Source organism: Alexandromys fortis, unplaced genomic scaffold (genome assembly GCF_014885135.2).
Source record: "Alexandromys fortis isolate MF-2015 unplaced genomic scaffold, M_Fortis_MF-2015_v1.1 scaffold_243, whole genome shotgun sequence".
Classification (NCBI taxonomy): Eukaryota; Metazoa; Chordata; class Mammalia; order Rodentia; family Cricetidae; genus Alexandromys; species Alexandromys fortis.
Genome location: NW_026068121.1, coordinates 1,706,099 through 1,728,615, shown reverse-complemented (window position 1 = coordinate 1,728,615; position 22,517 = coordinate 1,706,099). Strand labels below are relative to the sequence as shown.

At 48.7% G+C, this 22,517-nt stretch overlaps 1 protein-coding gene across 1 annotated transcript in view; it reads right to left on the bottom strand.

The window, feature by feature from the left end:
- Positions 1-817: 817 nt before the first annotated feature.
- Positions 818-22,517, bottom strand: part of Vav1 (vav guanine nucleotide exchange factor 1) — a 43,315-nt gene continuing 21,615 nt past the window's right edge. Inside the window, exons 10-27 of the mRNA XM_050125296.1 lie at positions 20,937-21,032; positions 20,279-20,347; positions 20,069-20,155; positions 19,899-19,984; positions 19,005-19,137; positions 16,967-17,076; positions 16,185-16,286; positions 15,742-15,839; positions 15,635-15,657; positions 15,421-15,466; positions 14,915-15,051; positions 14,486-14,551; positions 12,787-12,818; positions 10,748-10,864; positions 8,962-9,049; positions 6,859-6,973; positions 4,654-4,805; positions 818-1,112 (exon numbers count right to left, since the gene is read on the bottom strand). Coding sequence (XP_049981253.1) covers positions 1,059-1,112; positions 4,654-4,805; positions 6,859-6,973; positions 8,962-9,049; positions 10,748-10,864; positions 12,787-12,818; positions 14,486-14,551; positions 14,915-15,051; positions 15,421-15,466; positions 15,635-15,657; positions 15,742-15,839; positions 16,185-16,286; positions 16,967-17,076; positions 19,005-19,137; positions 19,899-19,984; positions 20,069-20,155; positions 20,279-20,347; positions 20,937-21,032 — 1,611 coding nt within the window. The 3' untranslated portion in view covers positions 818-1,058. The remainder of the gene's footprint in view (positions 1,113-4,653; positions 4,806-6,858; positions 6,974-8,961; positions 9,050-10,747; positions 10,865-12,786; positions 12,819-14,485; positions 14,552-14,914; positions 15,052-15,420; positions 15,467-15,634; positions 15,658-15,741; positions 15,840-16,184; positions 16,287-16,966; positions 17,077-19,004; positions 19,138-19,898; positions 19,985-20,068; positions 20,156-20,278; positions 20,348-20,936; positions 21,033-22,517) is intronic.

Here is a 22,517-nt window from a genome sequence, read left to right as displayed (position 1 = left end):
GAGGGGGAATTGGGATTGGGAGGTAAAACAAAAAAGGAATGATATTTAAAAAAAAAAAAAGTCTGTTATTTAAGCAGTTCAAAAAGCTGTGGCAGGAGGATGACAAGTTGAAGGTCAACCTGGTCTAGAATGAGTTCAAGACCAGTCTATGCTACAGAGCAAGAACCTGTCTCAAAGACTTTAAAGTGACTAAAAATGACTAGGGTTGTGGCACAGCAGTGGAGCTCCCTCCTAGAATTCCCTAATGGGGGCCAGGGGCGTGGTCAGGGGTGCAGCACCACCTAGAATCCCCCAGTGAGGGGGCCAAGGGAGTGGTCAGGGGTACAGCCCCACCTAGAATCCCCAGTGAGGGCCAGGGGCAGGGGCAGGGTGGAGCCCCACCTAGAATCCCCCAGTGAGGGTCAGAGGCATGGTCATGGGTGCAGCCCCACTTAGAATACCTCAGTGAGGGGCAATGGTGTGGTCAGGGTGGAGCCCCACCTAGAATCCCCCAGTGAAGGCCAGAGGCATGGTCAGGGTGGAATCCCACCTAGAATCCCCATTGAGGAGCTCAGAAGTAGTGTGTCTGCCTACAACGCTAGGGCCAAGATGTCCATCTTCAGCACAGAGGACAGAAAAGAAGGGAGGGAGAGATGTAGACTTGATCTCTGTAATCCCAGCCTTGTAAGCACAGCACTCTCTCCTGCTAGGTAGGAATCCCAGGTCCCTCTCAACCTAACTGTAAAAGGCTGAGAAAGGTGACATTGCTGCAGAGTGAACTGTTGTCAATGAGCACCCACCCCGTGGCTCCCCTTAGAGATGGTCTGGAGCACACCAATGCCTGCTCTTCTCATTTTATTAGAAGCAGTTGCCTCAAGCCCCATCTTCCTTGGGACCTTTGAGACAGTGTGTTATAAATTAACCATCCTTCATCCTGGGAAGCCTGCCAGCTGACCACTGGCTGTCTGCTCTCCATCCAGAAGCTCTGCCACCGAGGACTGTTCATGGCCCCTCGACCTCGCCGGCGTCCTGGGTTCAGCATACATCTGCCTCTCTCTCTGTCCTGCAGGGCACCAGGCTCAGCAGTATTCAGAATAGTCTTCCTCCACATAGTTGGCAGGGAACCAGCCAATCTGAAGGGAGAAGAGAACCCCATGAGGAAAACTAGTCATCTTCAGTCCTCATCACAGTAGACTAGAGCCCTCCTGCCTTGGGACCCTCACATCTGTTGATATTCCACCGTACATGCCTGAGGATGGCCCTCCGCCTTTCAAGTCTCTGTTCAAGTGTCAGTAAATCTTTCCAGTTACCCTGCCAAACATAGTAAGCCCCACCCACTCCACACACAACTACCACCCTTTCCTTGATAGTTCTCCAGAGAACCCATCAGCATTATGTAATCAAGATGTAATCATGAATGATTACATATTCTGCTTATTGACAGGATTAATTGATAAGCCAACTCCCCTCCCCCATCACAATATAAGGTTGACAAGGGTGGAGGGTTTTGTCTCCTACTCACCAGACTCCCAAGAGCCTAGAACAGGCTCCAGTGCTCAGTAAACACTTTATTGATATTTCTTGTAATGTTGAGAAGACAGATGGATAGATGGGTGAGTGGGTGAATGATGGATGGATGGATGGATGGATGGATGGATGGATGGATGGATGGATGGATGGATGGATGATGGATGGGTGAATGGATGGATGGATGAATTGGTGGATGGATGGATGGATGGATGGACTGGTGGATGAGTTGGTGGGTGGGTGGGGTGATAGATGGACAAATGGAAAGATAATTAATGAATGAGTGGACAAATGGATGGATTGTGGATGGATGATAGCTTGATGAACACATAGACGGGAGGATGGGTGGGTGAAGAGACAGACAGATAAACAGAGAGAATGGTTGCACAGAGATGGGTGACTTGCAAACAGATGCTTGGATGAGTCCTGTCAGCTCCCAGACCTTCTTAAATACTCTAAAGGGCACTTTCAACCCCTAACTGTCTACAGTAACTCACTAAATGTGACAACAAATATTTTTATCAAGTCTAAGTATTTCTCTAAATCATGGGAGCTTTGTGACCAGTTTCCCTGTAAGAGCCCACAGAACTGAGTCTGCTCCATCTTGACTGAAGAAGAGTTTAAGCCTACTCTTGCTCTTTTAAGGTTGTTGACAAGAAGTCTGACTTAAGGTGTGGCTACAAACAAGATATCTTGACCTAGGGTGTGGTTAATTGGTGTTTTGGGCATTGAGATGACCTACAGAGGTGGTTCCATTCCACCTTGACCAAAGGTCAGAGATTCAAGCCTATTCCTGCTCCTTCAAGGCTATGACAGGAGGTTTGACTCGGAGTTGCTGCAGACAGGATGCTTTGTCTAAGATATAGTCACTTCCTGTCCTGCCTAAACAACAGAATGCTTAAGTTGGGATACCGATGCTTGATATTTCAGGTATCGAAGCAGGTAATTGCTCTGTTTGCTCTTTGTATAATGGTAAAGCACCCTTTTGCTTACTTCTCCATCTTTTTGATTGGTGTTTATACGCATATAGAAAATAAATGTGGGCAAATTCAGCATTCACTTGATCGCCCTCCCAGTTCTATTTTGCATCTCCATTCCTTTCCTTTCATATCTCTGCTTCTTCTATCTAATATTTCTAATCCTAACATTTCTACCCTGGAACGTGCAAACCCAGTCGAGGCTGGACCCCAACATTTCCCCCAGTAGAACAGAAGTTCTAGCCAGTATCCTTATCTTCATTCAACAAATATTGAGAAACCTTTCAAGCAAGAAAGAATGCCAGATACTCAAATTCATCAGAGGATGACGTAGAGAAGGGTTTCCATCCACACAGTACAAAGTAGAAGCTCAGCCAAAGCAAGCTGGCCTGAAGCACCTTCAAGAACATGTTTCTCCTAATTAGAACCAGAGTGAGCAAAGAGCACTACGGTTCACCCCAAGTCTGCCTCTCCATGCATTCGATAGTTGGTGTTCCGCACCTACTGTGCGCCAAGTCCCTCTCCATGCATTCGATAGTTGGTGTTCCGCACCTACTGTGCGCCAAGTCCCTCTCCATGCATTCGATAGTTGGTGTTCCACACCTACTGTGTGCCGAGTCATGAGACACAGCAGTGAGACGGCCCTCCTTTGCATCTCCTGCATTTGTCGATCGCCCTCTCACTCCAGGGCCTTGGCGTCCACTGGGGAATTTGTCTTCTGTATTTTCCCCAACCTTACTGTCCTGGCTAATTTTATGTCAACTTGATACAAGCACAAGCTTTCTGAAAGGAGGTGCCTCAACTGAGAAAATGCCACTGTAAGTTCTAGCTGGAAGGTGCCATCCCTGAGTTGGTGATCCTAAGTTCTGTAAGAAAGCAGGCTGAGCAAGCCAGTAAGCAGTACCCTCCATGGCCTCAGCAGCAGGTTTTGCCTCTAGGGTCCTGCCCTCACTGCTTTTGATGACGAGCTGTTATATCCACCTGTGAGTGAAATAAACCCCTTTCTTCTTCAGCTTATTTTTGATCATGGTGTTTCATCACAGCAGTAATGACCCTGACTAAGACATCTGCTTAGATGTGTGTGCATGTGTGCATGTGTTTGTGTGTGTGTGTGTGTGTGTGTGTGTGTGTGTGTGTGTGTAGGCTAAAGGTCAATATGGGGTTTCATTCCTTGGGTACTTGCCACCTTGTTTCCTGAGACAAGATCAAGAGATAATAAGAATTAGCCTGGAACTCACCAATTAAATGAGTCTGGCTGTACGGTGAACCCGTTATCTTGTCTATCTTTGCTTTCTCAGTACCAAGATTACATGAGGATGTCAACATACTCATTTTTCCTTTTATGTGAATGATGGGTGGGTGGAAGATGGAAGGGGAGGACAGGTCAGCAGATGGGTGTAGACATGGGTGAGTGAGTGGGTGGGTGGGTGGATGGATGGATGGATGGATGGATGGATGGACAGACAAATGAGTAGGCTAATAGATGGATGCATGAGTGAATGGGTGGGTGGGTGGATGGGTGGATGGATGGATGGATGGATGGATGGGTGGATGGATGGATGGATGGATGGATGGATGGATGGATGGATGGATAGATGGATGGATGGATGGATGGATGAGTAGGCCAATGGATGCATGGGTGAATGAGTGAGTGGGTTGATGAGTGGGTGGATGGATGGGTGGGTTCTGAGCAATGGATGAATTAATGGATGATGGGTTCTGGGGGATTGAACTCGGTCTTTAAATTTGTAATGCAAGCACTTTACCAGCTGAGAACCTCTCCGACCTGCTGACTGTCATTCTATCCATTTAACCTTTTCATTCCTTATCCACCTAGCCTCTCATCACCCTATTGTCTAGAAGGGTGGGTGAGGAGCTCCCTCAGGTCCTATTTCCTGTCACCATCCTGCCCACTTTCTGGTGAGACTGTCTGGTTAGAGGTCCACATGATCTCATAAACTTTGTTTCGTAAAGATAGCAATTGGACAATGCAAAATCTCTAGTTCATAGTAATTTCTCAATAAATAAATGTGGGCAGGGAAAATATGCTAAATCTCAGTGTCCTTTTGGTCCCCTGACTAGGGGTGAGCATGGGAGCCATACTTTATTCCCCACAGCCAAGCCACACACCACATACCCCACCTAGTCAACCATCTCCCTCCTGCCTCACCCGGCCATAGATCTCCCCACGCCACCAGCCTTGCTGTCCCTTCTTGTTGAGGATCTTGATGATATCACCCTCCTTAAGTGACAGTTCTGATCGGTCCCGGGCACAGAAGTCATAGCGGGCTTTGGCGGTGCCAAAATATTTGGTGCTTCCAGCTGTGAAGAGAAAATGAGACGCCTAAGCATCTGAGATAAACACCAGGCATCATCTTGGGACAGTGCAGAGAACAAACATGCTCTCCGGATGGTGTCACCTAGATGAAGAGCTTTTGTGATAACCTGAGAAGAGAGTCTCTGAGAGGGATGTCTGCATTGTGTTGGCCTGTGGGCGTGTCCATGGGGTTGTCTTAATAAAGTGAATTAATGAGGAAGATCCAGCCCACCATGAGTGGCACCATTCCCTAGGCAGAGTGCGTGTGGGGAGGGGTCTTAGGCAGAATAAGAGTGGAGAAAGTGAGCAGAGCACATGTGAGCAAGCACATAAAACACTGGAGAGATGGCTCAGTGGTTAAGAGTGCTGCCTACTCTTCCAAAGGTCCTGAGTTCAATTCCCAGCAACCACATTGTGACTCACAACCATCTGTAATGAGATCTGATGCCCTCTTGAGGAAGAGTCCTGGTCAGTCGTCCTCACCAACTTAGACCATGAAACCCACTATGGATAAGTTCAACAGAACCACCGTATATGGGCTGCCAATGCATGCTTCAGTATTGCCAGGGCATAAAAGAAAAAAGAAGACCATCATACCTGGTGAGACCAGGTTTAAAATCATTTTAATAGTGTTTTATGTACAGTCGATTTCTGCACATCTGAGTCCTTAACCTTCATATTTAAGCCCAGATACACAGAGAGAGTTGACTATATTTTAAAAAGTAATTAAGAGTGGCTGGAGAGGTGGATCAGGGATTCAACTCCCAGTACCCAATACCACCTGTAACTCCAGTTCCTGGAAATCCAGCACTCTCTTCCGGATTCTGTAGACACTGCACTCAAGTTCACAGAGCCATACACAGACACACATGTATACACATGATTAAAAATTAAAAACAGGGGCTGGAGAGATGGCTCAGTGATTAAGAACACTTGCTACTCTTCCAAAGGGCCTGAGTTCAGTTCCCAGCACCCAAGCTGGACAGCTCACAGCCACCTGTAACTCGAGCTCCAGGGGATACAAGGCCATCTACACTACAGAGCTGTTGTGTTAGTCTGCATGTGGCTGGCCCCCACAGGCTCACAGTGGAGGGCACTAGTAAGAGGTGTGGCTTTGTTGGAGGAGTATGTCACTGTGCAGGTGGCCTTAGAGGTCTCACACGTCCCCCAAGCCATGCTCAGTGCCTCTGTCCATGTCTTGTTGCTTTATGATCAAGACATAGCCAGCACCATGTCTGCCTACATGCCACCGTGCTCCCCACCATAATGGGCTGAACCTCTGAAACTGTAAGACAGCCACCCCAATGAAATGCTTTCCTTTCTAAGAGTTGAGGTGGTCATAGTGTCTATTCACAGCAATAGAAACCTCACTAAGGCAGTACTCATGTGGCACACGCACGCACACACACACACACACAGAGGGCAGCATTCCAACTGGACTACACCTTGCCTGGTACCAGAGTGTTAGTACCCAGCAGCAATCCCCACTGGGCTACTCCTCATCTAGCTCTGGAGTGCCAGTACCTGGCCCTAATCCATCTTTTGTTTAGCAGATACCTCTTGTCACCTTATGTGAATCCTATCTGATAGTTTGTCGAGAATACAAAGCCTATGCAAGCTTGGTTTGTGGAAAACAGAAAACTGGGATACCCCATGAACCAAGAATTTGCGCTTGTCATTGTATTTTTGGAAACGTCATTCAGATTGCTCTGAACATATGGAGATCAACCAGGTAGACTGTAAATATGGGGCAACATAAAAATGCCTGAGCCAAGGGAAAGTGCTTCCGTCCTGAGAGGCTGAATCCCCTGCAGTCACGAAAGGCTAAACTCACTCTTCTTCCCACGGACGCGCGTGAACCCAACACCTGCTCTGCAACATACATGACACGCATAGAAACGAATCTTTTAACAAATAAAAGGAGAAACCTCCAACATCACACAAAGTTACGTAAATAAGCATTTGAAAAATAGTTACTAAAACCAAAAGAGGGAGTAGGCCGGCCCTGGAACCCTGAGAAGGTGCTGTGCAATCCTCCAGCCTGGGGCATCCTCCCACCTGGCGGTTTGCTGATGGCTCTCCTCTCAGGCTCCTTGTAAGGGAACTGCAAGGTGGTATCCAGCGACTTGAAGCAATCTTTGAGAGAATTCTGCTGATAAAACTCCACCAGTTCCTGGGAAAATAACACAGAACAGTGGCTATCCTGCTGGCCAGCCCACAGCAGAGCACAGCGTAGCTCTTGTCCGCACTCCAATCAGCTCCCTGTGATGGGAAACGCCTTCCTCTACTGCAACAGCAAGGATGATCTGCAGAAGGGGCCCTGCGATGGGTCATATCGACAGTCACTTTGAAGGACCTAGACTCACCCAAGAGGCAAACCTCTGGGCCTAGCTGCACTGAGTTAGATGAGGTGGGAAGAGCCACCTGAATGTGGGTGGCACTACCATGGCTGCCACCCCAGGGAGAATGAAAAGGAGAAAGCAAGCTGGGCATCAAAATCCATCTCCCTGGGCTCTCTAAGGACACAGTGTGACGAGGCCTCCTTCCAGGACAGTCCCTAGCCTTCCTGAGCCGGTAGAACCTGTCCATCCCTCTTCGCCAGGTGTTTGGTCACAGCAGTGAACAGAGTAAACAGTAGACCATCTCAGGCTAAGGCCGCTTCTCCAAGCAGCCAGTTCATTTTACTTCCTGCCAAGTTTAACAAATAGGTTCATCAAAATCAAGGCCTCCCGTCAGTGCCCAGGCCTGTAAAACTAATAATCACGTAGGCACCAGCCAGTGTAAAGGCTTCCGGGGAACCCTGAGTGTTGAGCATGCTGGGAGGGGGTTTACAGAGAGCATATGAAGGTCGGAGGTCAACTTGCAGGACTCAGCTCTCCCGTTCCACCACGTGTGTTCCCTTTACCCACGGAGTCATCCTGCCGGCATGCTCTCATTTTAGAACCAGAGACACTAATCATGAGTGGCCGCTGAGATTCATAGCTCAGATCTGACCTCCACAAAAGACTTTAGATTTGATTTCGGCTTCCTGGTTTGTTGGATTTATGGGTATTTCTCCCACAAATGGCTCATATTGATGACAAAGAATCAGCAGGGCCCGAATTCAAGGGTGCTCCACAAACACCCAGTGTCCCATTCAAGAACTCCAGGCTAAAAAATGCCAGTATCATTTAAAAAAAAAAAATGGTGCGCAGGGACAGTGAGATGGCTCAGTGGGTCATGTTCCATCCCCATGCTCCAGAATCCATGTGATGGCAGATAGACCTGATTCAACAGAATCCTCTGACCCTCACAGGTTCAGTGTGCACACACACACACACACACACACACACACACACACACACACAAAATAGTAAATAAATAAAATGTAATTTTTTAATTGTGAATTTTCTGTCCATGTCCTCAGTTTTTTCAGAGGTTTACTGATCATGGGTCAGGCCCACGTGACTTACACAAACCAATCAGTTTTAAATGCCTTGAGGGAGATAAAAAGAATTAACAGTACACCAACCACCAGCTCATAAATTCTCAACAAGACAGGCAGTCGCTCCGGTCATATGGGGCCAGTTTGGAGACCTGTAACCATATGGGGCTCTGGTAGCCTGTGGGACAGGAAGGCAGAGGGTGGGCTGACTGGAGGCGGGGTGAGTTTGCACACATCTGTGTGTAGGTATGGACACGCATGTGGAGACCAGAGGTGGACTTCAGGTGTCCACCCCTATCACACTCGGAGACTGTTTATGTTCAGACAGGGCCTCTCACGGAGCCTGGAGCTTCCTGGTTGCCTACCAATCTCAGCAGCAAGCCCTGGGTATCCTCTTGTCTGTCTCCAACTCCCCAGAGCTGGGGTTACAGGCAAGCACCGCCATACCGGGCTTTTACATGGGTTCTGGGGATTCAACTCAGGCTCTCAGACACTTTATCCATAAACCTTCTCCCCAGCTCAGTCTGTCGGACATCAACAAATTCCACTGTGAGCACCTGACACTATCCTGTCCTATCTGTTCCACATTGTGGGTCCTTACGGGGATGAGTTCATGGTCGGTGGTTCCCTGGGAAGGGCTTTTCTAACTACAAAGTGAAGACCCTGAGACACAGGGGCAGACAAGCGCCTCACGCACTCTGAATGGCTTCTGTGGGGGTGGGGGCAGTGGCCCTTACCAGAAGACCCCGGAAAGCCTTCTTCTCCGTGATCCGGTACAGCCCCTCTGACGTCATGATTTTAATATGTTTGACCTCGATGTTATACCTGGAGCAAGGGAGAGGGAAAATCAGATGGCTGAGTTCTGAGTCTGAGGATCTCTCCCATGCCTCTGCCCAGGCTAGAAGCCCCAAGGATGGACTCCTTAGAGGAAGGGGAACCTTGACATCTAGAGACGGGAACAGTGCAATCCACCCCTTCTGGGTCTCTGCTACTTTAAGCCTTCTGTTCTTCATCTTTTCTGTTTATTGTTTGTCCTTTGTTTTCTCCCTGAGGTAGCTCATCCTGAGTGTCAACCTGACAGGACCCAGAACCACCATAGACTGCCTCTGGGCATGTCTGTGAGGGAGTTAATTGACAGGGCCAGCCCCACCCTGAATGTGGGTGGCAACATCCCAGGGACTGAAGTTCTGAACCAAACAAGAAAAGAGAAAGTGAGCCCAGCACTCATCTCTGCGCTGGCTACTTTTACATCAACTTGGCACACACTAGAGTCATTTTGAAAGAGGGATCGCCAGTTGAGAGAATGCTCTCACCAGGTTGGCCTGTGTGGGTGGCCTTCCCCATGGCCCCGTGTCCCTGCCACCATGCCTCCCCACAAAAGATGGCAGAATAGGAAGGATGGGAAGAAAAGGGACTTTGTTATCGTGGTGAATTACAGAACAACAAAAATGGAAAGAGACGCTGGGCATGGCGGTGGCACACGACTAATCCCAGCACTCAGGAGGCAGGTGGATCCCTGAGCTCAAGGCCAGCCTGGTCTACAGAGTCAGTGAGTTCCAGGACAGTCAGTGCTGTACAGAGAAACCCTGTCTCGGGGGCAGGGCGGGGGACACTTCAAGCAAGGGCTATTGATGGTCAATGCATAAAGGGTTTCCACAAGACTAGCAACAGGAGCACAATCCCTGAGACCTGCGTGGTGGAAGGAGAGACCTGACCCTGCAAACTGTCAAAGACCACCATGTGCAGGCCATGGCAGACACGCCCTCACACAACACAAATAGATAAATGCACTTTTTAATTTCTTAAGAACACCTGACCTCAGCCTACGGCCTCCACATATGGACACATGGGTAAATGCCCACATACATATCCACAATAAATAATGCAAGGAAAAGTCACAGTTCAATGGTGGGACACAAGTCAGTGAAGCATGGAGTCCATGAGACCTAAGCAGCTAGGTTTCATATGCCAAGGACAAGCGGTCAGCATGTCCGTGTGATACCAACATGCCTGTGTTGGTTGCAGAACTGCCAACAACACCCAGGACACAGAATCAACTAAGGAGTCTGTAGATGAAGCAACTATGACAGACACATAAAGTGGAATTAATCGAGCCATGGAAAGGATGATATCCTGTCCTTTACAACACAGAGGAAGTGGGGGATGTTCTGAAGCGTAATAACCCAGACACAGGAAGACAAATACCACAGCTAACACACACATCAAAGCTAAAAGTGTTGGCCTCAAATAAGAGGAGAAGCAAAAAAAAAAAAAAATGCAAGGGGAGGGGAAAAGAAGAGGGGACAAGGTAAGGGGGAGAAAAATCTGTAGAATGCAGTAGTTCAATAAAAGGTGCACGTAGACAGATACACTTGCATGAGGTAAAAGCCTAGACATCCTTGGCAAGCCCAGGTCAGAGGAGGCGTGGTCAGAGAGGGAGGAGCCCAGGTCAGAGGAGGCGTGGTCAGAAAGGGAGGAGCCCACCCAGGTCAGAGGAGGCATAGTCAGAGAGGGAGAAATTACTTAATGCTGATGGCGAATTCCGCTGTATCTTTCACCCTCTGCCGCACCAGGTAGGTCCCATCAGAGCGGTTGATGAGGATGTTCTCGGCTCCTGCTCGTTCCATGGGACCCGCATACCTACAGGGACAGACCTGAGTCAGTCATACCAAGGGGTGAAGGACTGGCGTGCAGTTCAGGTTTTTGAGGGTCCCTGTTTGCTTTGATGGGCATTTTCCCAAGCTCACACTATACATTCATTTCTGTGAGCACCAGGGTAGAAACCGAGTGGGGTGTCAGCCTCATATGCAAAGGTTAAGAGAAAGGCCGTCAAGAGGGCTCAGAGGTAAAGGAGCTGCCAAGCCTCGGGACTTGAGTTCAATCCAGAGAATTCACTGAATGAAAAGAAAACCAACTCCTGCACACACACAAACACACACATACACACATCTTCTGACCTGCACACACACACACACACACACACAGACATACATACACACACACAAATGCACACATACATGTACATGCACACATACATAAACACATGCACAATAAGTGTAAAAAGAATATTTAAGTAAAGGGAAACCCAAAAATAAATTAATAGTATTTAATGCAATGTTTTAAAAAACAAAAAAAGTCAACTGAAAAAGGAATGAAACCAGGGCCACAGTGTGACCTACACCACACTCAGTGTAAGAACCAGACACCAAAGGCCACACAGCATGGGACTCCATGTGGGAAATGCCCACAGCAGGAGAGTTCAGAGAGCAAACAGACTCGTGGATGCTGGGGCTAGTCAGGAGAAATTTGCCTGTAGGAATGGGATTGGAGACGTGCTAGAAGGTTCTGGAACCAGAGGTGAAGACTACAGTCTATTCTGAATGCACTGAAAAATACCAAATACCAATGCAAATATAACTATAGCATGATGTGATGACCTGTGTCCTTTCAATGTCTTTATGGCTGTTGTGTTGCCTATGGAGCTTGGCACCAGTCCTCTCCTCTCACCAGGGACGCAAAGGCTTGTTTTGCTCCCTGAACTCAGGTCCCCCAGCTTAGCAGCTTTATCCACTGAGCTGTTTCACCCCGCAATGTCTGTCTCCTTATACACTACATGCTGAAGCATCCATATTTATATGTGTAACTATATGTAAAGTGTATTATGACTATATATGTAGCATGAATAATACAATTACATGTAATGTATAATTATATATAACTACATTTTTATATATTGTGGGTATACATAATGTAACCTATTTCTATATAACCACCATCGTCATCACCGCCACCACTATCACTGTCATCACTACTCTCACTGTCTCTGTCCCTCTCACCACAGCTACTATCACCACTATCACATGCACCACAGTCACACTCTCCTCTCCACCATCACCACCATCAACATGACCAGCAACACCATCATCATCACCACCACCCCATCATCCCCATCATCACCCTCATCATCACTACTATCATCATCACCATCATTATCACCACCATCACCCCTTCATCTCCCTTACCATCACCATCACCACCATCATCACCACCACTATTACCATCACCACCATCATCACTATCACTACCATCATCACCACCACCATCATCACCCTCACAATCACCCTCATCATACCCTCAACATCACTACCATCATCATCACCATCATTATCACCACCATCACCTCTTCATCACCCTTACCATCACCAGCATCACCATCACCACCATCATCATGTCCATCATCATCATCACCACCACCATCATCACCCTCACCATCACCAGCATCACCACCATCATCATGTCCATCATCATCACTATCACCACCATCATCACCACCACCATCTGACCGTCACTGTGACTTTTGTAATGGCCCAGAGTCACCTTCCTTCCCCCTGTCACTCCCCAGCAGCCCTTAGCTCAAGGTAAACTCAGAAGTGCTTGGAATCCAAATAATAAATTAACAATTGTTCTGAAAGCCTCCACATTCAGCCTTAGTTCTCCCTTGACACCCCCCAAACACATACACAAAACCCCATTTTAAAATAAGAAAATGTGATTGTACTTACCAGAGATGCACAGATAGGTCCTGAGGAGGGCCCTGGGAACACAGACAAAAACCCAGACTCAGGGAAGAAGCCCTTACCTGGAAGACTTCAGGGACACCCACTCACATCCACTCCACTAGCATCTGCTGAATGGGTGCCATGTTCCAGGAACTGTGCTATTCATGGGGAAACAACCCTAGGACACAATTGGCTTCCCTCGTATTTAGATACCACATATAATACACATTCATTAACCTCACATCAAATGTGATGGGTACTTTTCCAGCATGACCTAACCTAGAATCACCTGAGAAGACAGTCTCAAGGAGAGACGGTAAATCAAGCTTCCCGCGGATGTGTCTGTGGGAGATTTTCTTCATTGTGTTAACTGATGTAGGAAGCCCAGCCCACCATGGGCGGATCATTCCCTAGGACAGGGATCCTGAACTGTATACGGAGGATAAACTGAGCCGAGTACACAGCCATTTCTCTCTGATCTTGACTGTCAGTGTGATGTGAGTAGCATTTGAAGTTCCTGCCTTGACTTCCCTACAATGATGGGCTGTAACCTGGAATCATAAGCTGACTTCTTCCCCACGTGGCTTTCTGTCATGGTGTTTTATCACAGCAACAGAAATAAAACTAGGACACCAGGCATGGTATTCATTTCCTTCAATGATAGACAAAAGTCTACATGATATGAGAGATGCATAGCATGGCAGGTGTATAGATGCATGCCTAACATGGCGGGTGTACAGATACATGCCTAGCATGGCAGGTGTATGGACGCAGGTCTAGCATGGCGGGTGTACGGACGCAGGTCTAGCATGGCGGGTGTATAGATGCATGCCTAGCATGGCAGGTATACGGACGCAGGTCTAGCATGGCAGGTGTACGGATGCATGCCTAGCATGGCGGGTGTAGAGACACAGATCTAGCTCTGGCTAACCTGGAACTCACTTTGTAGACCAGATTGTCCTTGAACTTACAGAGATTCACCTACCTCTACCTCCCGAGTATTAGGATTAAAGGCATGTGCCACCATGCCTGGATAACTCAGAATTATTTTTTAAAAAAGAAAGGAAAGAAGGAAGGAAGGAAGGAAGGAAGGAAGGAAGGAAGGAAGGAAGGAAGGAAGGAAGAAAGAAAGAAAGAAAGAACAAAAGAGGAAACAAAGTTGGTAGGGATGAGTGGATCTGAGAGGAATTAGGGAGATAAATGGTGGCTGAATATGATCAAAACATATTGTACATATGTATGAAATGCTCCAAGAATTGATTTTTTAAACTGTAATTTTTGGGGAAAAAATTAATAATGAACAGGGAACCGCTGAAGAGGAAATGACAGATCTGCCCATCAGGAGCATGACCAGGAAGAAGGAGGTCATATGACTTCACAGGACCTGGCTCAGTGCTTAGGAAAGAAGGCAGGGACTGGCCCACCTTCTGGGTCTCTGCCTGTCCCATACAACACCCCAAGAAAAGTGTGGGTTTTCTCATAGAAAAAGCAAGAAGCTTCCACAATTAGCAATTGCATGCTGACTCCAGGGTGGCTTGGTTCAGCAAGGTGTGACCTGCCATATGGACAGGATGGGTAGGGGCATGACAGACTGATAAATGGATGACCCCTGGGGGAATCTCAAGGTGACCTCCCTACATGGGTCTGTCTGCTAGACCTCTACCTGACCCTTGACTCTCACAATCCAGAACGAGGCACTCACGTGGACATAGGGGCGTACTCTGTTACAGGGGAACCAGCCGACTTCATTGGTAGAAGTATTTCTTCCCTAGAAAAGCAGGAGACAAACGCATGAACAGAATTAATAGGTATTCATTAGTGTGTGTGTGTGTGTGTGTGTGTGTGAGAGAGAGAGAGAGAGAGAGAGAGAGAGAGAGAGAGAGAGAGAGAGAGAGAGAGAGAGATTGGGGGTTACTTAGCACTCTTGAGGTCCTGAGATCCACCCAAGCACCCCAAGATAAAAAAATTAACCCATAGAATTAAAGACATTGTGGTGGCCGTTAGAGCTGCCAGGGAGTTCCAGCTCCCAGGAGATGGCCATCCCTGTCGCACGGGACGTCGTGGAGCCCTGAGCCCTCCACGTCACTTGCACTCCTCCTTCGCCCCTCCCTCCTACAGCCACCATCCTTACCTCCCACCAGTTGTGCTCAGCCTCTGCCTTAGTGAGCTCCACAATGTCTCCAGGGTTGAGCCGCAAAAAAGTTCCAAAAGCTCCGGGCGGGGGAGGGATCCCATAGTATTCCTGAAACACTTCCATCTTAGGCAGGCCTGGAGGGTGGAAGGAGATGGAACAACATGGTTGATAGAGCACTCAAAGCTGCATCTACATTGAAGAAAATTGATAACACCAAGTGGTGATGAGGGTGTGGAGAAACTAGAACTCAAGTTGAGCAGCATCTACTCAAGTGTGTCTACCCCAAGCCCCAGCAATCCCACTGTAGTATACACATTAGGCAATGTACACAGGGCGGACTAGAAGTAGAGCCCCTGCCTGGAATCCCCCAGTGAGGGGCTGGGGGCGTGGTCAGGGGTGGAGCACCACCTAGTTCACCCAGTGAGCAGCTTGAGATGTGGTCTGCCTCCTCCCACTCCTGGAGTAGCATCCAGCTGCTCCCTCATAGCACTCTGCACACTCACCCAGTTCATTCCTTTTCTTGTCCTGGGCCCTTCGATGTAGCTTGTCCTAGAGGAAGAGATGGCGGAAGTAGATACCTATTCCCAGCCAGGTGAATCCTTAGTGCTTCACTGTGCTTGCCCAGCCAAGGCTGGCAATGCCCATTTCTAGGGTCTCCTGGTTCCTCTCTCGTGAGCCTCTATGATTTCCCAAGTACAGAATGAAATTGGATCTTACCTTCTTCATAGTTCCTGAGAAATCTACGGAAGGGAAAAGTACAAAGCTCAGAAGAAAATCCCCCAACAGAGAAGTAGCCCACCTCCCTCACATTGGCCTAGAAATACCTTGCCCATGGCGGCCACACGGAGGCACTCTCCCCAGACATTCCTTATGTGCAGGTGCCCTGCACCTATGACAGCGATATCCTTGGTAGAATGTGCCTCTGGAGTGCAAGAGAGATAAAGGGGGAGTCATGGGGTGTTACTGGTACCCTAACCACCAACATATGTCCTTTGAAAGAAAGCAAAGGCCAAGCTTGGTGATGGATACCTGCCATCCCAGCATTGGAAGGATGAAGCAGATAGTGCATCCAAGTCTAGCCTGGGCTACTAAGGCAGACACTATCCAAAAGAAGGATGAGGGGGGAGAAGAGAAGGAAGACAGGTGGAAGAGGAGTAATGGACCACAGTAGGGCTTCCCTTCTCTCAAGCAGGCGACCAGCGAAGGCTCTCTCCCTACAGAGGGAAGTCTGAGCAAGCCCCAGGCGCAGGGTCTCCCACATACACACCTGAGTAACATCTGGCAGGCCTTGCAAGAAGTGGTCTCCTCAAAGGAGAACATCTGGAAGTCATGCCCATTGGCTGTGGCATTCTCTGGGTAGATGTTGGAGCTGGAAAGAGAATTTGAAAGCCAAGAACCAATACGTCATCCTGCACATGGATGAAGAGCATTCTCAGAATAAAGGCATGGCAGTATATCTGGGCATCCGTGCATGGATGTTTGAGTTGCATCCACCTTCAGGCTATTGTGAGTCAAGGTGTTGTGACTATCAACAGGGAGAGGAAGCAGGTGGGCGGGTACCAAAGGCTAGGAGAAGGGTGGAGAGTGATGGTTAAAGGGGTACAGGGTCTCCTCTGAGGATGGTGAAAGGGTTTTGAGCTAAGAGGTGATAATTACAAATTTCACAAGTGTTTAAGTGCCACAGAATTGTAGCTACAAGATGTTTGGGATTTGCTACGTAACTTTCACCTCAATAGAATGAAGAGCAGGTAGAGGAGGAGGCAGAGGAAGAGGAGGAAATAAAAAGAGAGAAACAAATGGGAAAGTGGGAGTGGAGTGTGTACATGGAGTAAGAACCCGAGGAAGGAAGAAGAAAGAGTCGAGAAAGAAGGAAAAGGCAGAGTAGAAAGATGATGAGGCCTTGGTTCTTTATTTTTGTCCTTTTGTTTTTCGTTTGTTGTTGCCGCTATTGTTCTAGGTTTTTCATTTTTATCCTATGTTTTTAGCTCATTGTTGCTGTTGATTTTGTGGTGTGGAGAGCGAACAAAGCAACAGGAGAAGGAGACTCACATGGCCATTTCAAACTGTTCCATCCACTTCTTCTTCAGCTCCCGCGTCTTGAAGAACAGCTCATAGCCCTGGCCGCCTTGATCCTCGATCAGAAGGAACATGTGGCTCCACTGTATGCAGAGAAACAGATCTCAGACTGAACCCCTGCAGAAGGCAGGACTACATCCAACCTGTCCCTCATCCATCAAGGTGATAAACTGCTCTAGCTGCTGCACATACGCATGGGTGTGTTCACACAGGCCGTCCAGACCATCCAAACACATCCGCAAGCCCACAGCCACACACAGCCTTCTGCAGAAAGACACCAAGTCATTGTGTGTTTATCCTCCAAGTAGAAGGAGAGAGAGGAAAGGAAGAGAGAGCTGATCAAAGAGGGAGATTTCAACTCTGTTGTGGAATATTATTTTAACTAGGCAAAAATGTGTTCCATTTGTTTATGCTGCAGAATATTACCCTAACTGTGTAAAGGTGTGTTGCTGCATTTGTTTAGCAAGGTAAGAATGTGTGTTTAATTATGTAAAGATGTGTTGCCTCTGGTTCACCTTGCCTGTCTAAGGCACCTGATAAAGAGCTGAACGACCAATAGCTAGGCAGGAAAAAGGATATGGAGGGATGGCAGGGGAAGAGAATAAATAGGAGAAATCTAGACTCAAGAGAAAGAGGGATGAGAAGAAGAGAAGAGAGAACAAGGGAGACACTTGGGGCCAGAAGCCAAGCAGCCACCGGTCAGCCAGAAATAGAGAGAGCAAGAAAGTAAAAGAGGGAAAGGCCCGAGGCAAAACTAGATAAAGAGAAACAGGTTACGTTGAAAGAGCCAGCTAGAAACAAACCTAAGGCCGAGCATTCAAAACTAATAAGTCTCTGTGTCACGATTTGGGAGCTGGCTGGTGGCACCAAAGAAAAAGCCTGGCATACAACTCAAACAAGTCCACACTCTGACCAATGGAATCTTGAATAGCCCACTTCCCTCCCTCCCAACACCAGTCATTGTGTGGGACCGGTCCTACTTTCTTTGTAGAATCTGTTTCCTTTTTATCCGTAGTTGCTACAATGTAACTGTGATGGCAGAGGGACAACACCTGGGCTTATTGCTTCTTTTGTTGTCGGTGTTTGTTGTTTGTTTTGTCTTTAGAGGTTTTTGTTTCTAGTTTGTAGTTACTATTGTTTTAGCAGTATAGAAACGAGTTCACGGCCTCCCACAATCGCTCAGCCACTGAGCACATCCTATAACCCTTTTTTGCTTTTTTTCTTTTGAGATAGGAGCTCACTAAGTTGTCCAGGCTGACTTTGAACTCACTTTGTTAACCAGGCAGGCCTTGAACTTGGGTCCTCCAGTCTCAGGCTCCCAAGTAGCTAAAATTACAAGCCTGCAACACCAAGACCATGCCTGCTTCAATCCTACCACCCAGAAGAATGATGCAGATACTGAAGGGTTCAGTGTTGGACTAGGGCAGTGGCTCAGTCCATAAAGTGCTCGGAGACCTGAGTTCAAGCCCCAGAACTTACATTAAAAATATCAGGAGTGGCCAAACAGTGGTGGTGCACGCTTTTGATTCCAGAACTATGGAGGCAGAGGCAGGCAGATCTCTGTGAGTTCGAGGCCACCCTGGTCTAATGAGAGCGAGTTCCAGGATAGCTATAACTATTACACAGAGAAACCCCATCTCAAAGTAGTGTGTGTGTGTGTGTGTGTGTGTGTGTGTGTGTGTGTGTGTCTAGTGATGTCTTGTGTTTGTAATCCTAGAACTGGGGAAGCAGAGATGAGTGACTCTCTGGGTCTCCCTGGTCAGCCAGTGTGAAGGAAAAAAAAAAAAAAAAACAAGAGGTGGTGGATGGTCCCTGAGCTTGCCTCTGGACTCCAACAAACACACAAAACAAAACTTTTAAATGAAAAGATTAAAAAGTAAATAGTTAGATATTCTCTCTCTCTCTCTCTCTCTCTCTCTCTCTCTCTCTCTCTCTCTCTCTCTCTCTCTCTCTCTCTCTCTCTCCCACATGCAGGCAACCCCAAGGCCAAGCTGCCTGTGACAGAGCCCACCTTTTTGTTGTCTCGCTCCCCAGAGGAGTCATCCCGAACTTGGAAGCTGTGCAGGTTCACCGAGGCCTTGAGGTCGTAGGAATCCCCGCGGCGCTTACAGATGAGCAGCGCTTTGTCCAACAAGAAGGCGTACCTGCAAGCCGCCAGGTCAGGGGCCAGGTCTGACCCCTCCCAACTTCCCTCTCCCACCCCCGCCCCCCATCTTTGGGGCCTCTCCCATCCTGCATTGGATTCTCACTCTGACCTTGACCAACTCAGCGAAGCTGCGCGTCCTAACCTCACCCAGGTGATCCAAGTTGGTGCAGCCCTATCCAACCTCTCTCAACCGCACATCGATCGAGGCTCCAAGTTAGTTAAGGTGACTCCACCAACCCTTCCATCTATCAATTGGGCCCCACCCGCCCACTTCATCCAGGCTCCTCTCCAAATCTAGGGACTTTGCCCATTCGTCTGTTCAGGAAGCTGGCCCCACCAAGAATCCTTCAGGTATATCTTGACTCTCATCTCAGCTGTCTCTCTAGGCATCTAGCCATGCTCTCTAGCCAAACTGCACCCCAGATCCATGCTGACCCTACCTACTTGTCTGTCTATATACCTGGCCTCATATAACTATGGTATCTCTTGCCTTTAATTCCAGCACTCAGGAGGCTGTGAGTTCAAGGCCAGTCAGGGCTGTATGGTAAGACCCTCTCTCACAAATAAGAGACCCTGGCCCTACACAGGCTCACCTCAAGTCTGTGTTGACCTCGTCCACCTGTCTAGAAATCAGGTTCCACTTCCTGCCCAAGCATTTACTCACCCTGGACTCAAGTTGAAGCCGCTGGACCTTCCACCTAAGCACTGGACCCGCCCACAATCTCTGCTCCTCCCTAGGTTCGACTTTGCTCCACTCACCTGTCCGTCTTGGAGCGCCGTTCCACTGAGGCTATCTTGAGCTCGCCATCAATCTTAGGCCGGCCATAGTTGGCCAGAGACTGGTCCTGCACAGTGGGTAGAGTGAGATTTAAGCATGCATCCCCTGCCCATGGGTCCACACCCTTGGCCCGCCAGGCTCTGCCCCTCACCAGGTTCTCGATGGACAGCTGGAAGTTTGTGATCTGCCGCAGCGTCTCGTTGTCCCTCTTGACCTCATTCACACACTGTGCCAGGTCCTGTGAATGGGACACGATCTTTCTTGCCTGCACCCCTGGCCCAGTTCCTTCCATGGATCAACCCCCACCACAGAGAGGTTGCTGCCAGCTTGGGTACCCAACCAATGGCACCCAGTCCCTCACCCTCATGGCATCCAAAGCCAGTCGTAGGTTCTCCTTTTCTGTAGCATCTTGCGTGTGTTTCACCAGCTCCTGTGTGGACCAAGGGGTTAGATGTCACCTGGGCCTGGACCTAGTCCCCAGAAAAACTGATGCTGACCCACTAGGGCTTTCTAGAGACTGGGGCATGACCCAAAAGCTAACCCCTCAAAGTCAGATCTCCCCTATCCTCTGTCACAGCTTAGGATGCTGTAATGATTCATTTTAATTGCCATGTTGACAGCTGAGAAGAGTCTCAGGGAGAGACTGTCTACACTGGCTTGGCCTATGTGCGTGTCTGTGCGGGACCGTCTTAATTTTCTTCATATAGATGGAAGGTTTGTCCCTTGTGAGTGCCTCCACTCCCGGGGTTCTGAGTCCTGGACCGGTGTTGGTGCAGAGATTGCGCCAAGCATAAGTGAGGGAGCATGCATTTGGTTGCTCCACCCTTGACTGTGGACATGGTCAGCTGCTTCCAGTTCCTGCCTTGACTTCCCAGGATGGTGGACTATAACCTGGAAAGTGAGCCAACTAAGCACTTTCTCCCTTAAGGATGTTTTTGTCGGGCACTTTTAACTGAGCAAGAGAAAGGAGTTTAGAAAAGCACCCAGCCACAGCCAGGGACCCCGCCTTGAGCTGGCACCTGGAGGAGGAGGTGGTACTTCAGCACACGCTGCATGGGCACCATGAGCAGATCCCGCAGGGTGAATCGGCCGTTGTTAGCTCTTTGAGAACATTCCTGGCAGGGCAGAAAACAGGAGCATGATAGGAACCAGTTGAATGCAGGGGGGAAAGGGAGGAGGGGAGGCAGGGGAGGGGAAAGGAGGGGAGGGGGGAGACAGGGGAGGGGGGAGGCAGCAGAGAGGGGGAAGGGCAGCAGGGGAGAGGCACACACCACAGTACAGATGACTCCATCTGTAAAGTGCTTGCCATACCAACACAGGAACTAAATTCCATCCCCAGAACCAACCCACAGTGAAAACAAACAAATAAACTGGGTGTGTTGGTGCAGGCAGTTGTGAGCTCAGCACTGAGAAAGCAGAGACAGCTTGACCCCTGGTGCTCACCCAAGACCAGCCTAACAAAATGAACAAACCTCGGTCCCAGTGAGAGGCCCAGGGGCTGACCAGATGGCTCAACAGGTAGAGGCTTGCCACCAAACCTGGAATCTGAGTCCAGTCCCCGGTACCCTCACAGACACACTCTGGCATGTGCACATGGAAAGAACACATCAATAAGGAATACATAAGTGTAAAAGAGGAACTGAAGAGATGGCTTTGTGGTTAAGGGCACCGGCTGCTCTGGTAGAGGACTTGGGTTCGATTCTCAGCACCCACACAGAGACTCAACTATCTGTGACTCCAGTTCCAAGAGGTCTGAGGCCGCCTTCCGGCATCCACAGGCACTGCCGGAAAGAGGTGCACATGAACATACGTGCAGGCAAAATTCACACATACATAAACTAAAATAAGTTAAATTAGAAATTAGGTGGAATGTGATAGAGGAAGCTACCCAGTGCTGACTTTTAGCCACTACGTGAGCATGTACACGTGTGCATATACACACACGGGTGCACACTGCTAGATCTACATTTGAGTAGCTTTCCGTTCCCATGCCTTTCACCACAGTCCACCCAGAGCACAGCATCTCCCAACAAGGGAATAAGGATGGGGGGTGCTGTGAGCTGACAGAGGCTTCCTGTGCTGGACTTAGCCAGTGTGGGAGGGAGCGGAACCCATGGGCCACACTGCCTGGCATCAGGGCTTTCCGAGAATCACAGTCTCAGGGTAAACTTGGGGTACCACGAATGTTCAGGGTCAACTCAAAATCAGAGCTCACTGTGAGGTCAGAGCTGGGTTCAGGGTCAAGACTGGTCATCCCAAAGTCAAGGCTCTATTGGGGTGCGGGCTCAGAGTTATGGGGTCATGGCCTCCCTGATCTCTTTTTTCTGCATGGCCTCTGGAAGCGTCTCCCTTCAATGACCCCCAGCTAGGGGCTGGGGAGTGGTTCAGTTGGAAAAAGGCTTACCATACAAATTTAAAAGACCCGAGTTCAAATGCCCAGCACCCACGTGAAGAGTCACGTATATCTAACTCTAGCACTGGGGCGGGGGGTGTTGGCAGGGGGCAGAGACAGACAGATACTCGGTGCTCACTGACCTGCAAGTCTGGTCAATCAGTGAGCTTCAAGCCTAGCTAGAGACCATGTCTCAAAATAAAAGATG